Source organism: Lutra lutra, chromosome 17 (genome assembly GCF_902655055.1).
Source record: "Lutra lutra chromosome 17, mLutLut1.2, whole genome shotgun sequence".
Classification (NCBI taxonomy): Eukaryota; Metazoa; Chordata; class Mammalia; order Carnivora; family Mustelidae; genus Lutra; species Lutra lutra.
This window is the reverse complement of record NC_062294.1, coordinates 5,439,306-5,462,699: the sequence shown is the minus strand read 5'-3', so window position 1 is coordinate 5,462,699 and position 23,394 is coordinate 5,439,306. Positions and strand designations below refer to the sequence as shown.

Genomic DNA, 23,394 nt, shown 5'->3' with positions numbered 1-23,394 from the left:
GACTAAAGGAGGACATGCCTGGTCAGCTCAATCCTACTTTAAGACAAAACACTTTCAAATAATCTTGAAAACAACCCAGAGCTTGTTATCCCTGCCAAATTGCTTCCTGTTTCTTCAGCTGGCATGCCTAGTGTTTGCTCTTACCAAACCTCTGCATGGAACGTTCTTTATTATTCTTTACTACTTGAGAAATGTCAATCAGTTTTCCGATATGGCTTTATCCGTGACCTGGTCCCTATTCTGATTAGCATGTAGCACCTATTATGAGCCAGTTCCTGTCCTAAACCTTTTGATTTATTTTAACTCATTGGCCTCGCAAACTGATGAGGGTAGAAAACCTTACTGTCTATAGTGTACAAATGAGAAAACTAAGGCACAGAGAAGTTAAGTACCTTGCCCAGGGTCACACAGCATCTAAGGGGTAAAATTAGGATTTGAACCCAGGTAATCTAGTTCAGGATTCTTTGTTTTGAGCCACTTTCTAGTTCCCAATATATAGAAAATATAATATAATATAACATGATATTATATTATTATTTGTCCTGTGTCTGCCTTTTCTTCTAGATAATAATCTTATCAAGGACTACATTCATTTCTCCATCTCTGGCATCTAACCAAATGCCTGGCAGATAATAGAAATTTTAAACTTTGTCTAAGGAAATTAATGAAAAAAATGGACCTCACCACTCTGTTATGATAGCAGATCAAAATGCCCTACCACTTGCAAGGACAGTTGCTAAGACAAATGAGAAGAAGCTGTGCCTCTTTGTGTTCAGGAATGAAGCCCTCAGACAGCAATTTCTACATCATAACCATCTGACTGGTTCCAAAGTCATGAGTCTGTTTTCATCTTCCTTCTCTTCTTCTCTCCCTCCATTTCCCTCCACTTTTCAGTCTTTCCTCTTTCCTCTGTTCCTCCCTCTCTGTTGGTTTGTCCAGATTATATTTATATCTTAAAAAAAAAAACAAAGTAAAGGGAAGCAATACTTTCTGAGGGTCTACTGTGGGGCTATACCATGGTAGACTGTATGAGTTTCCTCGAGCTGCTGTAACAAATTGCCATGTGCTTAGCATTAGCTGAAATTAGCTAAATTTTAAAAATTAAGTTGACTAAAATGAACTAAAACAACACACATGGATTATCGTGTAGTTTAGAAGATCAGCAGTCCAAAATGGGCCTCACTGGGCTAAAACCAAGGTATCAGCAGGGCTGTATTCCTTCCAGATGTTTAGGAGAAATCTGTGCTTTTCCTTCTTCAGCTTCTGGAGGCCTCTTGCTCTCCTTGGCTGGCCGTCCCTTCGTCCACTTCCAAAGCTGGCAATGGCAGGTTGAGGCTTTCTTACACCTCATCTCAGCAGCCTGGCTCTCAGGGTCACATCCCTTTCTCAAGCTTTTCACCCTTCTCTCTTCCATTTTCATGGATCCTTGTGATTATACCTCGATAATCCAGGATAATTATTCTCTTTTTTTTTTTTTTTTTTTTAAAGATTTTATTTATCTATTTGACAGAGAGAAATCACAAGTAGGCAGAGAGGCAGGCAGAGAGAGAGAGGAGGAAGCAGGCTTCCTGCTGAGCAGAAAGCCCGATGTGGGGCTCGAACCCAGGACCTGGGATCATGACCTGAGCCGAAGGCAGCGGCTCAACCCACTGAGCCACCCAGGCACCCCAATTATTCTCTTTTAAAGTCAGTTGGTTTTCAACTTTAATTCCCCATGACCATTTAATCTAACATATCCACAGGTTCTGGGGATTGGGCTGAGGACATCCTTGGGCAACGGTAATTCTGTGGCTTTGCATTTAACAATTTGAAGAAAAGATACGGAGTAGCGTTCAGATGGCGATGAAGATGTTGTTTCCAAACTACGGGTGAAGGTAGCAGTTCAAATTGGGTACGAAGGAATCACCAAACCAGAAGTATTTTCTCTCTTTTTCTTCCCAAGAATCGCAAAATCATCTCTAAGCGTCGGTTACATTAAAGGCCAAGAAAATGGCAGGGATTCCATGTCTCTGGGGCTATAAATCCCCAGGAAGATGGTCAGGAGGTCAGATGCGAGGGTACTGTGGATGACACAAGCTGACCCTCGCATGAGGGTAGGCACAAGTGTCCGTGCCTGTGTGCATGTGCGCTTGTGTGTACACGGATGTGCCCGTGTGTGTGTTTTTAAAGCGCCTCTTCTCTCTGTGCTTTCCCTGTAGGCAGGGTGCCTTTATAAACCCTTCGAGGACTCTGGCAGGATAAAGAATCAATCAAAATTCACTGCTGTAACATTTTTATATCCTGCAAGCCGGAGTGGCAGCCTTTCTTCCCTGCCAATCTAAGCTCCTCCAAACAGACTCCAGTAGGCCGACTTCGACACGAGTAAACCAGAGGTGTTTTATGGCAAGGATAAAGAAACTGTCCGTCCACGCTAACAGCAAAAAGCAGTGAGTCAGTGAGAGGAAAACAATGAGGGGCCAGGAGACACTAGTGAGTTCACTTAGAAAATACCATTGTAGAGTTAGCTTAAGTGAGGATGAGATCTGAGGTTGCTCACTGCCCACTGGGAGTATCATTTGCGGCAGGAAGTTTCTCTCTTTTGAGCTATGGCTACTTCGGATACAGTTGTGTTAAGCTTTTCTTCAGTCCTGATATTTTTCTCGGACCTCTGGGACGTATTTGTGACGCCATGGTATAGAAGCCCCTCTGTGTCCCCGTCCCTTCCACATTTAGCATATCGTCGTCAGCCAGGAGAGCTGTGGGCTCACACATGCAGCTCCAGATCGTAAGGGTCTGTGCACTGGGCTCTTTTCTACTGGATGTCTCCACCATCTTGGAAGTCCTTCCTTTCTGTTTTCATAGATGGGGAAGAGAGGTTCAGGGGCCAGGTTGAGAAGTGGTAAAAACCCTTTTACTCTCCTTGTGTTGGCCAGAGCTCAGTCACATGGCAAAACCCACAGCAACAGAGCTAGGAGCATGCAGTTGTGGATACAATTACGACAAATAAGTAGAGACTCGTACCAAGGAGAGTTCTTTGCTTGAAAAGCCTATTGCCCAAGTCTAGAGGAGGGATTGCAAACTCAAATGCCTCGGGGGCCAGACAAGTGTGTTAATGAGTCAAGCGAGCAGGAGGGATAATACAGGGAACGGTGCAGACGAGGACGGCCAAGAGAGGTGCACCCTTTATAATGTGATAATTTAACTTTTATGATGGACGGCTATGGCTAAACTAACTAACCAAATCTGCTGGCCACGTCCATCCCATCTGCTGCCAGTTGGCAACCTGCAGTCTGGGACAGAAAAAAAAAAACATTTTTTTCTAGAAGCAAATTCCAAAGTTGGCTATGTTCGTGAATCACTACCTGTCAGGATAAACATAAACCCTTTCTTTTGAAAAAAGAAAGCTCGGAACAGCAGCAAAGAAATGGAAGCTAAAATCAGAGGCGGTTACAGAGTGTGATGTAAGACTTTGTTCTCGGTGTGTACGGTTACGGCAGTGGCGCTTACACAGAGGATAGAGCTCTGAGCTACCGTTTTAAAGGACGCTTGGTGTCCCACAAAACCAGCACAACTCCGCTCACAATGGGCACTGATGTTTACCATTGTGCGCTTGACCCCAAGATGCAAACCCTCCTCCACCTTCTACCTGACTCAGGCCCCTGCTGTTTCCCTTTGAATATATCTGAGCACAGTCTATACACTGGCCAGTTTTAGAGTAGCAAAAAAAGTAATATTTGGATGATATCTGTCAATGTCTACCCTAGGGAATGTGGTATCAGTGAATCGTGTCTATTGTTTTTAACATAATATAGAGAAACAATGGTAATAATAATGGCAAACATTTATTGAGCAACTACTATGCCCTGAATGACATAAGGCTTTTTAAGACAATTAACTCATTTAGTCCTCATAATAATTTTAAGGTACTATGATTGTTCCAATTTCCATCTGAGGAAACTGAGACACAGAAGGTTACTTGCCCAAGGTCACAGCTGGTAAATGGCAGCTAATAAACTGGGCTTCCCACGGAACCGATGTGGCTGTGTCCCTTATTTATAGTTGGTCTGAACATGAATCTGCTTTCATAAGCAGGCTGATTGTAATTTTCAAATAATAGAAATCCTTCGGTGATCATAAAATTTGACCACTGCTGAGCTTTCAAAGGTGTATTGGCTGCTTCTTGTTTATGAGATGCAAGCTAATGCATAAATGAACCCAAAACCATGTAGGAAGACCATTATTTCTAAGGCACTAAAGATAAATTCAGAATGTTCATAGCATATATTCTGGAAACGTCAAAGAGGGTTTGGAGAAAAGTATGTCCAGGTAGCGTATATATAAGAGTGACACCTGATGGTGGTGGAGAAGGGGCTTCACCTAGTTGGGGGGTAATGTACAAACACTTACCTGTAAACCACTAATCTTCCACCAAACTCAGTATGGTTGAAATTGGCAAGTGGGTATCCATGACCAGTTCATGCTTAAATTCTGCTAGAAAGTCAAGGGCACTAGCAATCAGTAGTATTTTCTACCACTACTACCCAGTCAGACATTCAGCTTTTGGGAAGCCCCTAAATTAGTCTGGGTTCTTTTTTAAATGCAATTTTCTAATTTCAGAGATGTGTTACATGAAACCCAGACAGACACAAAGGAACTTATATGTGAAAGCAAAGAGTGTGCTGGCAAAAAAGACAAGTCTATGTTCCTTTCCGTTTACCTAGCTAATTCTGACCCATCTTTGAGATAAAAGCAGAAATGTCCCTTCCATGGGTTTGCTTTCCCTGGTCCCCCTAGAGGAAGTTAAACTCGCTGTCCCTGGCTTTTACGTGCTCTCAAAGATACCTACAATTTCCTCTCAAGTTAAAATTCTAGTTAGTTATTTAAATTATGATTTGTCACCTTTTCTAGTCCACATGAACATTTAACCCTTGCTGGCCACTTACTCTGTGGGACACTATTCTAGTTGTTATATTTTTTTCAAATTTTTTAAATTTTGGGGGGAAAGCGAGAGAGAACCCGTGAGTGATCTCGTGGGAGGGTCGGACGCCTAACTGAATGAGCGCCCCTATTGTAGTTCACATGCTGGATGTGATCCGCTGGATCCATACAGCTCCTCTGAATGCACGTCTTAGTCTCCCTATTTCCATTACTGTCAGTCAGTAAAGGACAGGGCCAGGATTTGAACCTCTGGAGTTTGTGCTTCTAATTCCTGCCTTATTATGCTTCTATATAAGCTCCAGAACAGCACCTAGCCAAGTGCTTGCTGAATCCCGGGAGATGAACAAGTTTGGGACAATAAGTAAATGAATGAATGCAGGGAGGAGGGACTAGTTCTTGCTGCACAAAGTCACACGTTGCCCAGGAGAGTGCTGCACGCTTTTCTCTTATGAGTTTGGTGGGTGGCGGGACCCAAGAATTTGCACATAAAAGCTAAGCCTCTGGGAGTCCTCTCACCACTCCCACCCTCCCGGATGGTCAGCTGTTGGAAAAGGTTTATTTTTCCTTTATGACTCTGGAGGAATCCTGAATAGAGCCCGCCCAGGTATTAGGACAGAGATAGAGCTCCAGAGAGACAAGATCCAGGTGGTCCACTGTACCAATCCCTCAACCCGTTCCAGATCCTTATGCTCAGGATTGCTAGAGAAATGGCATCTCCATAGTTCTAGGGGATGACTGATTTACTGGTCTGGGGTTGAGGGCAGAATTAGCTGATTAGAAGGTTAAGGTATAATTGTAGGCACAGGGTGCCTGGAGGCCACCTTTGACCGTTTGCTGTTTAACTGGATTAGCGTTGGCCAGTTATAGATTTTCTGCTTGCAGAATTGCCTGCAAATTATTCCGAGTCCTGAATCTGCATTCTGTGTGTGTGCCACTTGGGATGTCAGCATTATGATTGCCTTGGAAGCAATCTTATGCTTCCCAGAGTCTGCTCTGGAGGCAAGGGAAAGTTTCACAAGCAGAACTGCTCCAATATGGAACTAGAATATCCTAACCCCTTTGATTTTTTGAAAGATGATGTCGGTCAGGGTGATGACTGACCCATTTCAATTTCTCTGATGTTCCTCGGTCCAGCCACACCATGAACCTCCGAAGATTAATTCTCGCTCTCATTCCTTGGGGTTCAGTGCCTCTCAGTGGGCTGGTGTTTAGAGACAAGCCCTGGTTCCACGGCATTCCAACCTTTTGTGCACTCTTTGGAATTTGCTGGTGGGAATAATAATGAGTTTTCTTCAACAGCTTGTGTCCAGTGGTTAAGAGTTTGCAACTCAGGATCAAAATTTGGTTTCCCAAGAAGCAGGCAGTAAATCAAAGATTTGAGTGCAAGTGTTTTTTTTTTTTTTTTTGGAGGGGGTGGTGTCAGACAACCCCGGGAATCGTGAAATTCCCATTTCTTGAGGAAACGAGTCAGGGAAGGGAAGGCAGCGAATGGAAGGTGAGTTTTCTCACCGGATGCCGTCGTGGGCAGCTGGAGCGGCACGTGGAGACAGGGAGACAGAACACTGCCTTTGAGAGCTCTCTCCTGGGGGGTGAGATGGCTGGGGTATTTGTGCACAGATACTCATCAGTTATGGTCAAGGGCTTCTGCTGAGAATGTGAATTTCCAAACACTCTCTGCCGGCACCATGCTCTGTTAAAACGGCCTTCCCCAGGTTTCAGAGAAACAACTCAGGGGGGAAAAAAAAAGAAGTAAAATCCCACCCCAAGACATGGAAAGCCTACGGTGGCTTGGGAGGAGCTCCGACCCTCATCCAGATGAGAGGATACGTAAGCCTGGCTTCAGATCCTGGCCCCCATCCTCCTAACTGCACCATCCTGGACAAAGTGTCAGCATCTCTAGAATGTGAGGCCCCTTGTCCTATGAAATATTAAATACATCATAGGCTGCGGTAGAGATCCAAGGAGATGATGCATATAACAAACAGCATAGTGCTCGCCATATAGTAACCGTGGAAAACGTTAGCACTTATGTGTTAAGTAATATGGAGCTTCATCTCTGGGCCAGTAAATGCAGTAGGTGCCTGGTATCAAAGTTGGGGAGAAAGAGGTCCCTCCCATCTTCACAGAGCTTGTAATCTTTACCTACTAAACCCGAAACTATTTTTTCCCTTCCTAAATCACCCCTTGTCCAAGAGTGTGTCACATACTTGTATATTCCAAAATATGCTGCCTAAATTTTTGACCCTGGGATGAAGCACCCCAAGAATTTGTAAAGAAAAAAACTGAGCTTTTAGAAGCAATTGTAAGTTTTAGATTTTTCTAATAGCCAAACTTATAAGAGTAAAAAGAAAGTGGTGACATTGACTTTAATAACATATCTATGAAATCCAGTCTGTAAAATATTATTGTTTCAACATGTAATCCATACACAGATGATTAAATTAGGTATTTTACACCATTTTTCTTTTTGATACTCAGTCTTCAAAATCCAACATATCTTTTATACTGATGACTTCAGCCCAGTTACAACTTCATGTGCTCGGTAGCCGAGTGTGGCTCATGGCCACCGTATTGGATCATGAAGGTCTAGTGGGCCCCGAATTCCTTCGGGAAATAATTTCCAGTGGAATATTCTGCTTTCCTCCTCCTTAAAGATGGCACTGCTCCTTTGCATCTATGACAGTGAAGTTGCTTTTAGCCTGGGCATCCTATGAAACTGACTGTTTTGTAATGAAATTTCACACATAGAAACCATGGTGAGATTCTTAGCAGGTGTAAAAATCTGACAAAGTTATTTCTTTAACAGCAACTTGATGGAAACTACAGCAGCTGTTCCCATTTGCATGGTTTCCAAATCTCATTGCGAAAGCGAATTGTTGGCAGCCACCGGAGAAGTATCAACTTACCTCTTTATTTGGGAAATGAAATTAAAACCTCAGCTCATTTCTAAAAGTCACAGATTTGGTAGAAGTTAGTGGGGCAAACACGTAAGCCGCTGTTAAAATATTGATGGCTTCGGTTTTTCTCAGGTGCTGCTGCTAACATCTGCAGAAGACTTGGACTGCACGCCTGGATTTCAGCAGAAAGTGTTCCATATCAACCAGCCCGTTCAGTTCATCGAGGACCAGGCGATTCTAAACTGTAAGCAATGTCACTCGGTGATTCTTTGGGTCTGTTCTCATATTTGAATTCACCAAAGTCTAAGAATGTGTCTCAGGATGTGGTATTCCCTAAGCGAAGTGTTTTCTGATCATTTTCCTTATGTGTCACTGCCTGATCCAGTGTGGAAACGTTTGAATTAGAGCCTTGTCGGCTGAGAGGTGAAGAAAATGGTTGTGTATCTCTCGAGTATTTTATCACTGGTGAGCACTTCCCCACTGCTCCCAGAAAAGGAGACCGCCAGCCTCCAACAGGAGTGCTACTCCACGCAAAGGACATTAAATCCATTTCCCCTGGGTAGGTCCCTGAGAGCAAAACCAACGCCTTCCCAAGGATGTGCTGTTTTACTGGGATTTCTTATGCCTCATGTTAGATCAAAACAATGGTCAGAGCAGGATGTTGGCTTCTGGGACTTTTTGGTCAGAGGAATTCAAAACTCCTATTCTGAAGGCTAGTAAGAGGGTCTTCAGAGACATGCAAAACCTCTACTGGCTCTTTTGTGGACTAAACTCAAATCCCCCCAAATTCCAATTAAAATATGCTCTCTTCAGGTCTGTGGTTATAATCTCTTTCTATTTTTAATACCTGTATCATATTGTTTTATCTTTATGAGGACATGGAGTGCATTGTTAAGTGCGGAGCAAGCATTGTTTTAGCACAATAGAATCTAAAATTGATGGTAGACAAATAACGATAAAATTATAAGCTCTGGAGCACCATTCTTTAACATTTGGGATTGTAGAATGTGAAAACAATGGTCTAATTTGGTCAGATGCTCTGAGGTCCCTCAGGGAAGATCATTGCGCATTTGCCCTTACGGTCTCAGACTCGCCTTCCACTCTAACCGCGCTCCTGCGTTCCAGTGCTCTGTGGCTGGTGCGTTTAAAGAAAAGGAAAACAAAGCAAGACAAAACAAAACAAAATAAAACCAGCCTGCTTGATTGGATGGTTCTGTGAGGCTGGAACGCATTTGGAGAGTTGAAAGGAGCACAGTAATGAAGATGCAATGCCGAGCGTCGAGGGAGGTACCCAAGGTGAAGTCCGCGAACATCTCGATGTAATTATACCAATGAAATCATTTCAGCAATTAGAGTCGGCGATGACAAGGTTCAGGCCTAGCACAATAAGTGAATTACAATGTGTGATTTCATGTTAATTTGATCCCTGAGTGTGACTCCTGGGTCAGGTCATCGGGAACCCTTGTCTTTTGATTCTTCTATTTATCAGAATCAAGGTATTTCAAAGGGAACTTTGCTTAAGAGAACCATTTTTATTTCCTGGCTCTTCTCCCCATTCATCTGTTTGTTTGATCTTCTTGCTTCTTCTCCTTCTCTCTCGCTCTGTCTCCCTTTTCTTTCTTCCTTTTTTTTTTTTTTTTTTGCAAGCAATTATCCCAAATGGCATCTATATTAACATGGGTGGAAATGCGAAGCCACCCTGAGTATGGAAATTAATAGAGTTGGTATGCAAAGCAGGCCCATAAATGTGATTGCTTCTGTAATTTTCACGACACCAAACAGCTTTTAATTCACCGCTGAGAAGCTGGAAACAATCATACTTTGGGGGATCTTTTTAATTTAAACTAGACCATACTGTACATTCCAATATCACAGTTTTGTGTGTGTCTGTGTTTTTTTTTTAATCCCCTAAGTAATTAAGCGGGTTATGGTTGTTGGTTCTGTGTAAGCTAGTAAATGCTAAATGGGACTGGCTTGATTATCAACGATAGCACGTTCAGGAAAAGTCAGTGATAGGGGAATTGAAGATTTTTAAAGTTTTAGATATGAATTTGTATGTAAATTGTTGGATCAGCAAAATCGGACTAGCCCCCTCTCAGTGAAACTGTAGGTTCATATGTATTACTAGGGTTAAAAAAAAAATTACCAAGAGTACATCTAGTCTGGTGCTTTTGAGTTCCTGTCAAAGCAATGAACATAGGTTGTTATGAGTTAGACCCTGCAAATGAGGTTAATTGTGCCTAAATGAAGAAGTAAGTTTCCATAGACTTGAGAATGCCTATTGAATATTGTTTTGGAAAATCTGGATTTCCAGAAGAAATAGCAATGTATTGGTCTATTCCAGAGGAAAGGAAAAGCCTGGAGAATTGAGTATTGACGAATCTTTCCACCAGGCCATGAACATTCCCCCTGCTCTCTCCCCGCTTCCTTCTTCCCCTCTCTTTCTCTGTTTCTCCCATGCATTCCCCTAGGGTTCAACACAAGACCCTTCTATCTCTAAAAACAAGATTAACAAGAAACAATTGCGTGGTGGGTGCTCATAGGATGAAAGCCATATGGACACAAAGCTAATGTCTGCATGAAGATGGAAAAGAGTCAAACAGAACCAGAAAGTTTTAAAATACTTAGATACTTGAGGTTGCATGCCAAGATGTGGGAAATGGTTAGGATTATTTTAGCAACATATACGTAGAAGCTGAAGTTGTAGGTACTAAAAGAGGTTACAAGACACTAGGCTAGTAACATCTCTTGGACTCCATTTACGGTGTTTGTACTTTCCAGTTTTGCTTTATCTTTACAATATTTAAGAGCTCTGGTTTCCAATGATTGTAAAGTTTTGTCTTGCGGAAGGTGTAAACACAGCATAATCAGTCAGTTGATGTCTACACTTTTTACCATTCTCTGAGGTTGTCCGAAAGTGGTGTCTCTTTGCCTGACAGACACAATATATCTGCCCATACCCCCAGACTTATAGTCAACCAATTTTGGGTTCAGCTTTTAGCAGGCCATAGAAAATGTTTATTCTGTCCATGGCTTCCTGTTCTCTTTGTTCAGACAGTAATATTTCCTTTTATCCTTTTTCATCTTTCTCCTCAATTCTCAATGACTTATCTTTTTCTACTTTAACTGTTACTAATGGTCACCTCCACTCCTTTTATTTCCCTAATATTTTATTCACTGTTCACTCCAATACATCTTTCCTTCAGTTGTTCTAAAGCCTTTTATTTTCTTCACATCCAAATAACTCTTTATTCTACTCTCCTTTCCACTAACTAGACTTGCTTTCGTCTTTAAAAGGCCATTTTTCAACAAGCTTCTAGGATCAAAACATGGTATCCCACTATTCTTCTAATGTAACCAGGGGAGCTCTTTCATTGTACCTTTCACAGTGTGATGCAAAACCCCCAACTCATGATAACTTGGACAAAAGTTTCCTGCCTTCATCTCAGTCTTGAAAAATGAACTGAGTAGATGTGCTTATTCCCATTTTTTTTTTTTTTTTGTATGAGAAGTACAAGAAGAAAGGGGAAGACAGCATGGAAGACAGAAACTCAGGAGACATCTGTTCAAGGCCTTTGGACTCAGGGAGGGATCCTTGAGGGGTTTCCTCAAGGTAGGGGGTCCCTAGATGCCTCCCACACCTAGAATTCTCTTACTGAGTTAGTACTGTTGCTTCTTCTGTAATATGAAAATCATGGGATTCTGGTACCCATCATCTTGGCCCCATGAGATTTGAACACTGATTCTGGTTACACTCTCCCAGCTGACACCCAGTCTTCAGAAGAATAAGTGGCCTGGAAAACTAACCAGCCACCCAGCTGAGGTGGAAAAGGACCAGGTGATAAGGTGCTGACTATCTATGTTTGGCAAAATTATAGAACAGACTCTCCTGCCCTGGCCACATCAGCTCAAACACATCTTCCTAGCCTTGTGGCAAGATCTATGATCGAGTTAGCTAAGGGGCACGATACTCATGACCCTCCAGCTTCTATTAATGGGAACTAGCTCCAACTTCAAGAGTCCAGAAAGGACACCCCATTGGCCATCTAGGCATTATTAGATCAGTCGAATGTTTATAGCAGCAATGTCCACAATAGCCAAACTATGGAAAGAACCTACATGTCCACAACAGATGAATGGATAAAGAAGATGTGGTATATATAGACAATGGAATACTATGCAGCCAAAGACAGACACTTTTCTGTTTCTTACTGTTTATCCTTCCTGAATTACTCTTTGTGAAACACACACACACACACACACACACTGCTGCACCTGAGTTCACCTAAAATACAGCTTGTGTAATTATACTTTTTTTAAATTTAAATTCAATTAATTAACATATGGTGTATTATTAGTTTCAGAGGTAGAGGTCAGTGATTCATCAGTCTTATGTAATACCCAGTGCTCATTATATCACGTGCCCTCCTTAATGTCCATCATCCAGTTACCCCATCCCCTACCCCCTCCCCTCCAGCAACCCTCAGTTTGTTTCCTATGATTAAGAGTCTCTTATGGTTTGTCTCCCTCTCTGCTTTTGTCTTGTTTTATTTTTTCCTCTCTTCCCCTGTGATCCTCTGTTTTGTTTCTTAAATTCCACATATGAGTGAGATCGTATGATAGTTGTCTTTTTCTGATTGACTTATTTCACTTAGCATAATACCCTCTAGTTCTAACCATATTGTTGCAAATGGCGAGATTTAATTTTTTGATGGCTGCATAGTATTCCATTGTCTATATATACCACATCTTCTTTATCCATTCATCTGTTGATGGACATGTAGGTTCTTTCCATAGTTTGGTTATTGTGGACATTGCTGCTATAAACATTCGGGCGCAGGTTTCCCTTTTGATCATTACACTTGTATCTTTAGGGTAAATACCCAGTAGTGTGTTTGCTGGTCATAGGGGAGCTCTATTTTCAACTTTTTGAGGAACCTCCATGCAGTTTTCCAGAGTGACTGCACCAGCTTACATTCCCACCAACAGCATAAGAGGGTTCCCCCTTCTCCGCATCTTCGCCAACACCTGTCATTTTCTGACTCATACAACCCATAGAATTACACTTTCAGTAACACACTTGGACTACTTAGACTGGGCTTGGTATCAAACAGTCCCAGTGACCTAACAGAGTAAAAGTTTACTTCTCATTCCAGTCACGAGGATGCTGGCCAGGCTACTCTCTTGGGTAGTTAGATTCCAAGTGGGGGCTCTCCATTGCAGAAACTTAAGGAATCAGGCTACTTCCAACTTGGTCTTGCCATCTTGGGCCTTCTAGTCATTCTTATGTCACTGAGCTGGGGACAAGAAGAGGTGTAGGTAGGACATCCTGGAGGTTTAACCACGTTAGCTCAAAAACGACCTATGTAGTTTCTGCACATACTCTATTCACCAGTCACGTTGCCTTGTGGCCATGAGTGAGCAAGTTCTTCACATCCTCTGAGTTTGGATTATCTCATCTAAAAATGATAATGGCGGTCCTTACTTTTAGAGTTGATGCTGATTGATGGAAAAATGCTCAGCCTAGTGATGAATGAATGAAAGCCGCTCCTACGACTGTCAGTATTGCCGCTGCTCCTGTTCTTGTTAGTCCTGCTATCCGTACACCTGAGATGGGCTCAATGTCCCTGCAATGGCCATCTAAGCCAGGCTTTATAGAAGATAAATCATGGGCATTAAAAATCTGAAGAAATGAGTGATTTTAGGATTTGAACTTCATGGACCAATAGATTTCTTTTTTTAAATCTTGGATTGATGAGAATGTCTTTTTAAAACATTTTTCTAAGCCTGGATATGAAAAACAAAACAGAAAAACCAAAGCAAATAGATGAGATGGAGGGAGAATACTACCATTTACTTGGTTAGAATTTTATTTTAAGAGGTCATTTGGCAAAAAATACAAATTAAAAAAAATATGTAAAAGATCATTTGGCACCAAAAAACAAATGAAACAAGAAAATGGACTAATTACAGCAGAGAAGGCACACTTCTTTCGTTTGAGTCGATTTTGTTTTGTAAAATAATGTGCCAAGTGTTCTTATTTACCTCATTTTAGCGGGAAATCGGGAAATCACATATCAAGTGCATTAGGCTGAAATTACTTTTTCTGCTGTTGCCTTTCCTGATACTCTTCTCAAGTTTCAGTATGTTCATTTTCTAGAGAGGCAGGCGGGGACCAGTCTTAAGAGATTTCCTTGTGACGGGTGATACGCCCACGCTGACAGCAAGAAGAGAGGGAGCATTTCTGGGAAATGGAAGAAGCATGATACTTTGGGAATAGATATTGGGATTTATAAAATACACCACAACTGTTGAGCAGTGTGACATCCATAACCTTCACAGCTGGCATTTACTGGGTATTCTCTAAGTGTAAGGGGCCCTCCTTAAACCTCATAACAGACCTCAGGGGATACAATTCTCTCAAATGCCCATTTTACAGGTGAGGATACTAAGGTTGGGCAAGGCAAAGCAATTTACCCAAGGTCGTGTCACTCATATTTGGCAACATCAAGATTTGAACCCAGAATTCTAGTCCCCTGGCTCTTATCTAGAGTTCTTTAGTCTAGTGTCTTGTTTTTGTTCATGGCAGAGCAAGGAGATGTGCCACTCCATTTTCCTATCTATTTTCATCAACCTGGATGTGATAGAGGATTTCGAATGCATTTTATTTTTTTTTCTCTTCACAACCAAGTTTCATTCTTCCTCTGTAATGTTAAAAAAATACAAAAAAAGTACCTCCTTTTCCTTGTTTCAAGCAGATCCAGTTAGTGCAAGATTGCTCATGACCTGCACTCTTGGCTTCTCACCTTCCTCCTGGGTTTCTCTCACCAGGACACTGGTGGGTCACTCTACCTTGACCATGACTTTGGCCAGTGGTCAGGCCATCCATGGAGTGCGTGGTTTTGCATTAATCATATTTGTACTTAATATACATGAGTCATGGCTTTCGAGGGTGTTTTTAATTGACTATAAATCAAACAGGGAACTTGAAAAATGAAGGCAATTAATGAGAAAGCAGTGTGAGAGGTGTTTTGCATCCTAACGTAGGAAATACATTGCCAGTGAATTAAATGTCAAAACAAAGGCCCTTTTGACCCCACTGAAAAGATTTCATTTGGATGGTAATAAATGGATGAACTTTCCAACTGGCAGGTGGAAAAATGCCTGTTTCCTGAGTTTAAGCTCACTTGGGCTTTTGTCTGTCTATGTTCTCTATCCTTGAATACTTGCCAAGTCCTTTTATTTTTGTTTTTCATTGTAGTGATTAAAAAAACCCAATAATTTATTTTCTATTTTCTGATTGTACTTTGCACTACTAACTTGTATTTGCCCTCAAGTTGGGAAATTGATTAAATGATTAATGAAATGATTTAACATCACCTGTACTGCAATCTGCCTGGATCTGAGTACGGGTAGAGTTTCGAGTGGTATGTTTGCTTAAACTGTTGCGATACTCCAAGGAACATTACTCTGATGTCACTGAATTCACTCCACATTATGAGGGTGATTATTATACTTCGGCTCAGTACGTACACCCCTATTTACATTAATGAGACGTTTTCCTATCTTTAAATAGAGCCCTGCAGAAATGTAGTATTTTGACAAGTTGGCCCTTCCAGCCCACCATCATATTTGTAACAATCTAATAATCCAGTCAATTCACATTACTAGAATCTTCAAAAATCCATGATATTAACCACCTTATTTCCTAAATGTAAGGTGATATAGTAAATAACTATGGAATAAAAAGAACACAGACGCATTTGGAGAGGGATGTGACAAATTTCTTAGAGACCCTCCATTGGACTCGGGTGCTCTGTCATGCTTCCAAGAGGGGAAACAGATAAAGTCGTGGAGGAAGAGGGCCTGAGAAGGTGAGAAATGTAGATGGGGCTCCCGTGGCCTACGTTTTCTTATCCGCAGAATGGGAGAAATAAACAGACCAAAGAAATCACACGGTCAGACCTTGGGCTAATTTTGCCCCACAGATATGTCCTGTGTGGCTGCTCCGTATGGAAGAATTTAATGAAAAAGTTTTAACGAAGAGAAATTTGTTGTCAACATTGAGAATTTCACTTTCCAAAATTCATAACTTCTGGGAAGATCAGACCTCCGAAACATAGACCCCAGAGGCAGGCTGCCTGGTTCAAATCCGAGGTTTGCCCATTATCAACTAAGTACTTTCGGAAAGTTAGAGGAACATAAAAACCTCACTGTGCCTCAATGCTCAGTTCCCTCATGTGTAAAAGGAATATTGTAATGGCAGTAACCTCATTAGTTTGTCCTGAGAATTAAATGTGAATCCATAGAAAGGGCTCTGAAGAGTGGCTGGTCTATGGAAAACTCTAGAATGTGAGCTGCCAGAAGTTAGTGTATCAGTAATAGTAGCTGGGGCTTCCCTGTGGCCCCTCAGTCTCCACTGTCTTCCTCCATGCAGTCGGCTTCCTCATTCCGGCCGCCTGCCCCTCGCAAGCATCTGACGTCATGCCATGAAGTCACTGTTGCTCCCGATACTGGTGTGTGGATCGAACGATATGCCACAAGGGACCAATCGCATGTACTGTTGCTATCAAACCACTGCTGTTACTGACAGTAGCTATCCTCAGCCATCAAGGAAGCAGAGAACAGTGCTGAGAGCTGGAGGGCTATGGGCTGGTTGCCGTCAATGAAGACTTTGAAATCGGTTTTCAGTGTTTTGAATAGTTAATGCATGTAATGTGTGAAAGAGGGGCCACGGAATTAGCTGGTGTGCCAGCCTTCCAGAAGTTCAGAACAGGAGGAGAATGAGAGGGAAGCGTGTGGAGGGCTGGGGTGGGCATGGAGTCATGTGAGAAGTTTGGAGAGGGAATGGTTGGGAGGTAGATCAGAGAACAGGTGGCAGGAAAGGTGGCAGTATGATTGAGGGGCACCTGTATATGAAATAAAAGGGTGAGCAGAGCCCCAGGGAAATCCAAGGGTCTAGATTATGGAAGACATCTAGAAGTTTTCTAAAAGACGTGCATAATCACAGGAGTCTCTCCCAGTTCACTGACTCGTATGACCCCATTTACTCTCTGGACTTCCGTTTCCCCGTTTGTATAATAAGGGTATATTAGTCTCCTTATACCAGAGCTGTTTGCGTTGTGATCCAATCCAAAATAACCCAACTCCACCTGGCATTAGCAAAAACATATAAAATTATCAGCTCACATGACTGAAGTTTTTGAGGCTTGAACTGGCTTCAGGAACACCAGGATCTAGACCCTCTGATGATGTCCTCAGGATCACCTCTCATTCCTCAGTTCTGCTTTCTGGAGTGTTGGTACCCCCCGCTCTCAGAGGGCTTCCCTCCAAAACGGTCACCAGCAGCCCCAGACTTTTATTCTTCCAACTTCGCTACCCAGAGCATCTCTTTTCCAAGCGTTCTGGCAAGCTTCTCATGCCTAACGCTTTTGGTCAAGTTTGGCTCACGTGCCTATTCCTGAACCAAACTCAGTGTCCAAGAAGATGTGGTATTTCTGTTGGCTGGGCCTGGGGATGTGGAGATGCTGTTCTCTGAAGGAAGGGAATGATGCCAGGCTGGCAGAAACAGGAGTGCACTGTGCAGGTGTTGTGCCCTGCTGCTAAGGCCCCTTTCCATTCCAGCATCCCCTGACTGCAGCCTGTGCTCCGTGCATAAGGATTTTTAGAACCCAGCACTCACACAAATGGAAATGGGTCTTAGGTGACAGGGGATGAGGACAGCCATCATACCGGGTTTCTCACTGGTGATGCCAGTGAGCAGGTTGCCTCATTAAGACTATGAAACTCAAAGTAATTCCATATGGCCCCACTCTTCAACCTGTTGAGTATATCTTTGCTCACACAGTTCTGTAACTGGTATAAATCTTTTATTTCTGTTTTTCTTCAAGAGTAAGAATAGAGGAACATACGGATGTTACAGGAGCATCTCCTAATTTAAGGTATTAGAACCACAGGAATTGAGCTTCTTAATGAGTAAGGCATCAAAACAGAAAGTAGGAAAGATGAAGCATGGCTTTAAATAGTTTGAGAAGGCAGAAGATCTTATTATCCTGTAACAGACCAAATCTATACCCATTCTTATAATTGTGGTGCCCTCCGTCTGTCCCTTTCATCTTAATTTTCATGAAATTTTTGTTGGCTTGCAAGCAAAAGGGCGAGAGGTGCAAATACTGGCCATCAAAATATCCCCAATTGTTTTATTTAACCAAACTCACATTCTCCTTCTGGAGACAAAAATAGGATATAGAAAAGGAAATGACATGGATTCTCAAATATCTGTTTAGTTAGTCAATTAAGAAATACAGAATGGTCACCTGCCTTATGTCATGCCCTGCGCTAAGTGCACAGCTTACGACCTGTAAATTGCCTTCTGTGTTGTAAGTTTTCATTCTTGTGGAGAGAGAGACAGACATGATGGGAATGGTTAACAGACACATGAAAACATGTCCAACATCGTTAGCCATCAGGGAAATTCAAATCAAAACCACACTGAGATACCACCTCTTACCAGTTAGAAGGGCAAAAATTGACAAGGCAGGAAACAAATGTTGGAGAAGATGCAGAGAAAGGGGGAACCCTCTTGCACTGTTGGTGGGAATGCAAGTTGGTGTGGCCACTTTGGAAAACAGTGTTAAAGTTAAAAATAGAGCTTCCCTAAGACCCTGCAATTGCACTACTGGGTATTTACCCCAAAGATACAGATGTAGTGAAAAGAAGGGGTATATACACCCCGATGTTCATGTAGCAGTGTCCACAATAGCCAAACTGTGGAAGGAGCTGAGATGCCCTTCAACAGACAAATGGATAAGGAAGATATGGTCCATATATACAATGGTGTATTACTCAGCCATCAGAAAGGATGAATACCACCATTTGCATCGACATGGACGGGACTGGAGATTATGCTGAGTGAAATAAGTCAAGCAGAGAAAGACAATTATCATATGGTTTCACTTATTTGTAGAACATAAGGAATAGCATGGAGGACATTAGGAGAAGGAAGGGAAAACTGAAGGAGGGGGGAATCAGAGAGGGAGACGAACTATAAGAGACTGTGGACTCTGAGAAACAAACTGAGGTTTTCAGAGGGGAGGAGGTGAGCCTGCTGATGGGTATCAAGGAGGGCACGTACCGCATGGAGCACTGGGTGTCATACACAAACAGTGAATCATGGAACACTACATCAAACACTAATGATGGACTGTATGGTGACTAACGTAACATAATAATAAAAAAGAATAAACACCTAAGAGTACAGGAAAACAAGACATGAAAATCTGATGAAAATACTAGGAAGGAAATAAGACACAGTCATATGATGGAGATTTCTGGAGCACTGCTACAGAATGGGCCACCAAGAAGTTTTCTCTGAGATGCTGAGGACTGTATTATGAGCCGGGGTCCCCCCGTGAAGATTGGGTTGGTGAACGTTAAGGCCGAGGGACCACACAATGCAGGACCCCTGAGATGAGAATGGGTCTTTCATTTTGAGATTCTCTGATCCAGGAAAGGGGCTACCATATTATCCATTTAATCAAATCAGCTGTTCTGTAAGATGGGATTGTAAATCCCATTTTACAGCTGAGAGCATGAAGGTTGATTAAAGGATCCAACATCTCGGAAGAAGGGCCAATGGTGAAAAACACACTGTGACCTCCCGACCCTGTGAGCGCTCTCCATATGAAAAGCCATATCCAATTTCCTCCCACAGAAGCGCTCCTGTTCTTACTGAGAACGGATTGGGGTGTCCCTGAGGGCCTCACAGGACTGATGGTGTGGGCGCCTGAGTTGGACTGCTTGCTTTCATCACTTACAATGGTGACATTTCCAGCCAACCCCTAGTTCCTCAGTTTCCTTATCTGTAACATGGTGGTGATGTTTCATGGGTTAATCAAGATAACACAAGCAAATGTGTTAGGACACTGCCAGCCACATGCAAGCTCTAGATAAAGGTCAGCATATTTCATGATTTGAAAGCGTAAGGCCAGGGAGGGGGATGTCTGCGGAGCGATACTATTGGAACAGGCAGCGCCGGCGTCTACCAAAGGAGGCACAGAGGCAAAGCTTGTCTCCTCTGATGAAGAACACAAGTTCTTCCTACTTCCTCCAGGTCTCCCTTATAGGTACTCTCGTGTTCTAGGGGGACCAGCGATCCCACCAACCCCCCAACACACACACACACCCCACTCATGATTGGGTCTCTTTGGGCTACATGTTAAAAGGATGCTCCTTGAAAAGCATTTGAGAAGGGAGTCTCCCCAGCCAAGATCGGGCGTGTTTTGCAAGTTAGGGAGCTATTAACGTGCATATGCTCCGTATTACACGACTCCACCAGGGGTGTATGGGGCAACCCTGTGTAATAAAACAGATATTTTTGCGGGAAAACAGATGGATATTTACCCTAAGTAGGATAAATAAGGATCACCACATCAGTTCCGGTTGGGTGTTGTGCCAAATGAGTTCCACTTCGGGTATGCCGAACCTCTTGGATTTGAGAATGGCAGACTGCACTCCGTAGGAGAAGAGACCCTTGAAAAGTTGCAGACCTCAGTTGTGCTAAAACATTCAGCTGGCCTCTTCACATGCCAGCTGCTTCTGGGGGCAGCAGAGTGTGGTAGTGCCTCCGACTCCGGGTTCTAGCCACCCCCCACAAGCCGCCCCTACTTGTGAGCAACTTAGTAAATGATGTCTTGGCAGGCCACCCCTGAAAAGTGGCCAACCGCTGCACCAGCCTATTTCATTCCCATTCGAAGCCAAAACAGTTGTCAGCCATCCAGTTTCCTCCTAACTGTGCGTGTCAGCTGATTCTTGAACCCTCCCCGAGGATCTATTTTTAGCTAAAAGTGGTTTTAATTTTCATATGTATACATTAAATCCACAGGGGTGGGAGAATTTCCAAATAAGGAACATTGATTCTGAATAACATGAAAGAAATAATTAGTGCTTGAAAAACAGTTCAAAATATGAGTCAAAACCTCCAAGGAATATGGTTAGCTCTGCATTTTTCAGTGGAAGGAAGTTTGCCGGATTAAAAACAGAAAGCGAGGGTGAGTGGGGATAAACCAGGCTGGGAGAGGGAGTCAGCATCACGTTCTAGGCATGGAGGAAGGGGACAAGACAACGAATAGGGGGGCTGAAGTAGGGGACAACTGGGATTGACAGGTGGATCCCTATGGGGTGTGGCCCAGTGGTCATTCCCTGTGTCAAGAGAGGAGGGCTAGAACGAGGCCGTTGCCATACTCAGGAGGGATGGCAGAGCAACGGCCTTCAGGGAAGGGCATGGGGTCCGGTAACTGTAACCTCAGAGTTATCCTTTCTGCGGAGCGTTCCTGGCAGCTCTACTATAAAGAGATCTACAAATCAACATGTAATTTCACTACGTCTGCAACCTTCAATACATAGTGAACAAGAATGTTAACCTTAAAAATTAAATTACTAGTTATTTTAACAGGAAAAAAAAGGAGGGGGGGCCAGTAATAGCAGAGAACTGGAACCCAGGACAGGTGACCTGTGAGAAAACCCTAGGCAAGTCCACAGCACAAAGGAGAGGGCCATGGGGCACGGGGCAGGGATGAGTTGGGAAGGTTGTTGTAAACCAAAAAACACTGGTGTGCACTGGGAGTTGGAATCATGGTGGCTTTTCATTGGCTGAGTCTGACCATCTCTCGTTGTCTGGGCTGTTGGGGAGTGGGGAGTCTCTCTTCCCCCGAGGACATAGTAGGGGGTCCTTGATTCAGCTCTCTTCCTGTTGGGTCTGTGATTAGCCACAAAGGGTAGGGTCTGAGAGCTTCCCCTGTTGAACCCCCTGACTCTGTTAGCACGATTTCTTTCTTAATTCCATTAGGAAAATGAATTCCATTTTCCTAGGTAATCAGATAATCCATGAGGGACATGTTGGGTAAGGCCTGTTTGTGACATTGAAAGAACATCTCCCCCCGCAACCCTACATTTTGCTTTACTTTCAAGTTCTAAACAACTTTTCCTAATGATATAATAAAAATTTTTTCTCTGAAATTGGAAATAAAGTGGGTTCCCTGGTGGCTTAGATGGCTAAGTGTCCTCCTTCCACTCAGGTCATGACCTCAGGGTCCTCTGGATCAGGTCTTGCTTTGGGCTCTCTGCTCAGCAGGGAGTCTGCTTCTCCCAATCCTTCGGGGCTCTATCTTTCATTTGCTCACTCACTCTCAAGTAAATAAACAAAATTTTAAAAAAAATGAAAATAAAGCAAAGACATACAAAATGCAAACTTTTTTTTCCCAGCATAACAGTATTCATTATTTTTGCACCACACCCAGTGCTCCATGCAATCCGTGCCCTCTCCAATACCCACCACCTGGTTCCCCCAACCTCCCACCCCCCGACCGCTTCAAAACCCTCAGATTGTTTTTCAGAGTCCATAGTCTCTCATGGTTCACCTCCCCTTCCAATTTCCCCCAACTCCCTTCTCCTCTCTAACTCCCCTTGTCCTCCATGCTATTTGTTATGCTCCACAAATAAGTGAAACCATATGATAATTGACTCTCTCTGCTTGACTTATTTCACTCAGCATCATCTCTTCCAGTCCCGTCCATGTTGCTACAAAAGTTGGGTATTCATCCTTTCTGAGGGAGGCATCATACTCCATAGTGTATATGGACCACATCTTCCTTATCCATTCGTCCGTTGAAGGGCATCTTGGTTCTTTCCACAGTCTGGCGACTGTGGCCGTTGCTGCTATGAACATTGGGGTACAGACGGCCCTTCTTTTAACTAGACAAGATAAGCGTAATAGTACTCTGTGAAATTGCTTTTAGTTTGCTGAGCTTATCTTGTCACAGGCCCTTTACAAGAGTTTGGGGTATGTGGACCATGCTTTCACTTTTGCATACTCTATAGGACTAGCACAGCTCCATTCACCTTCCAGTTTGGCGTGTTTTCATTCAAATTTTGGAAAGAGAAGCCCCAAGATAGACTCAGCATTGGGTCGAGAGCCCCCTCTGTGAACTGGGAGACAGGTCTACTAATTAGAGGCCCATTCCCTAAAGAAAGGGCTCTACGCAAACAAAGGTCAGGGGCGGTCACATAGTTCCCAAGGTTGGAGAGCTGTCGCCCAAGCAAGCAAGGGATCGGGACAGTGCTGGTTTTTGGTCAAGGAAAAGGTGTCTACGAGCCACGGAGCTGGAACATCATTTGGGCTCCCACATTTAGCTTTTCAGACAGGTGTCCTACAGCTCAAGGTACAACCTCCTAAAATATCACCAGGTGACTCCGTTAATAAGGCACAGGTACATTTAATAAAGCTTATTTTCATAGGGAACCCCGTCTCGATAACTCTTAGCAACGTTTCAGAAGGCAGAAGTCAGAGTGAAAATATTACAGCGTTTGCGGGGAGGGTCCAGGCTCTCAGGATTTAAGGTAGGAAACTGACATCTGGTCAAGTTCAGGACATGCTGATGTACCCGTAGGCGTGACAAGGTATTTAGGTAAGTCGTGAATTAAGTCCTCTAAGTTGTTTTTGATAAATGTCCTAGAGGGCAGACTGTTAGGCCTTGAAACGCCCAGTGAAGGTTTTCACTAGTTCAGTCTTACCCTTCTTCTT

At 43.1% G+C, this 23,394-nt stretch overlaps 1 protein-coding gene across 5 annotated transcripts in view; it reads left to right on the top strand.

The window, feature by feature from the left end:
* CDH13 (cadherin 13) overlaps positions 1 to 23,394 on the top strand; it is a 980,849-nt gene that overhangs the window by 210,753 nt on the left and 746,702 nt on the right. For all 5 annotated transcript variants that reach the window (XM_047710889.1, XM_047710891.1, XM_047710890.1 and 2 more), the window contains one exon: positions 7,947 to 8,058. In XM_047710889.1, the coding sequence (XP_047566845.1) occupies positions 7,947 to 8,058 (112 nt within the window). The remainder of the gene's footprint in view (positions 1 to 7,946; positions 8,059 to 23,394) is intronic.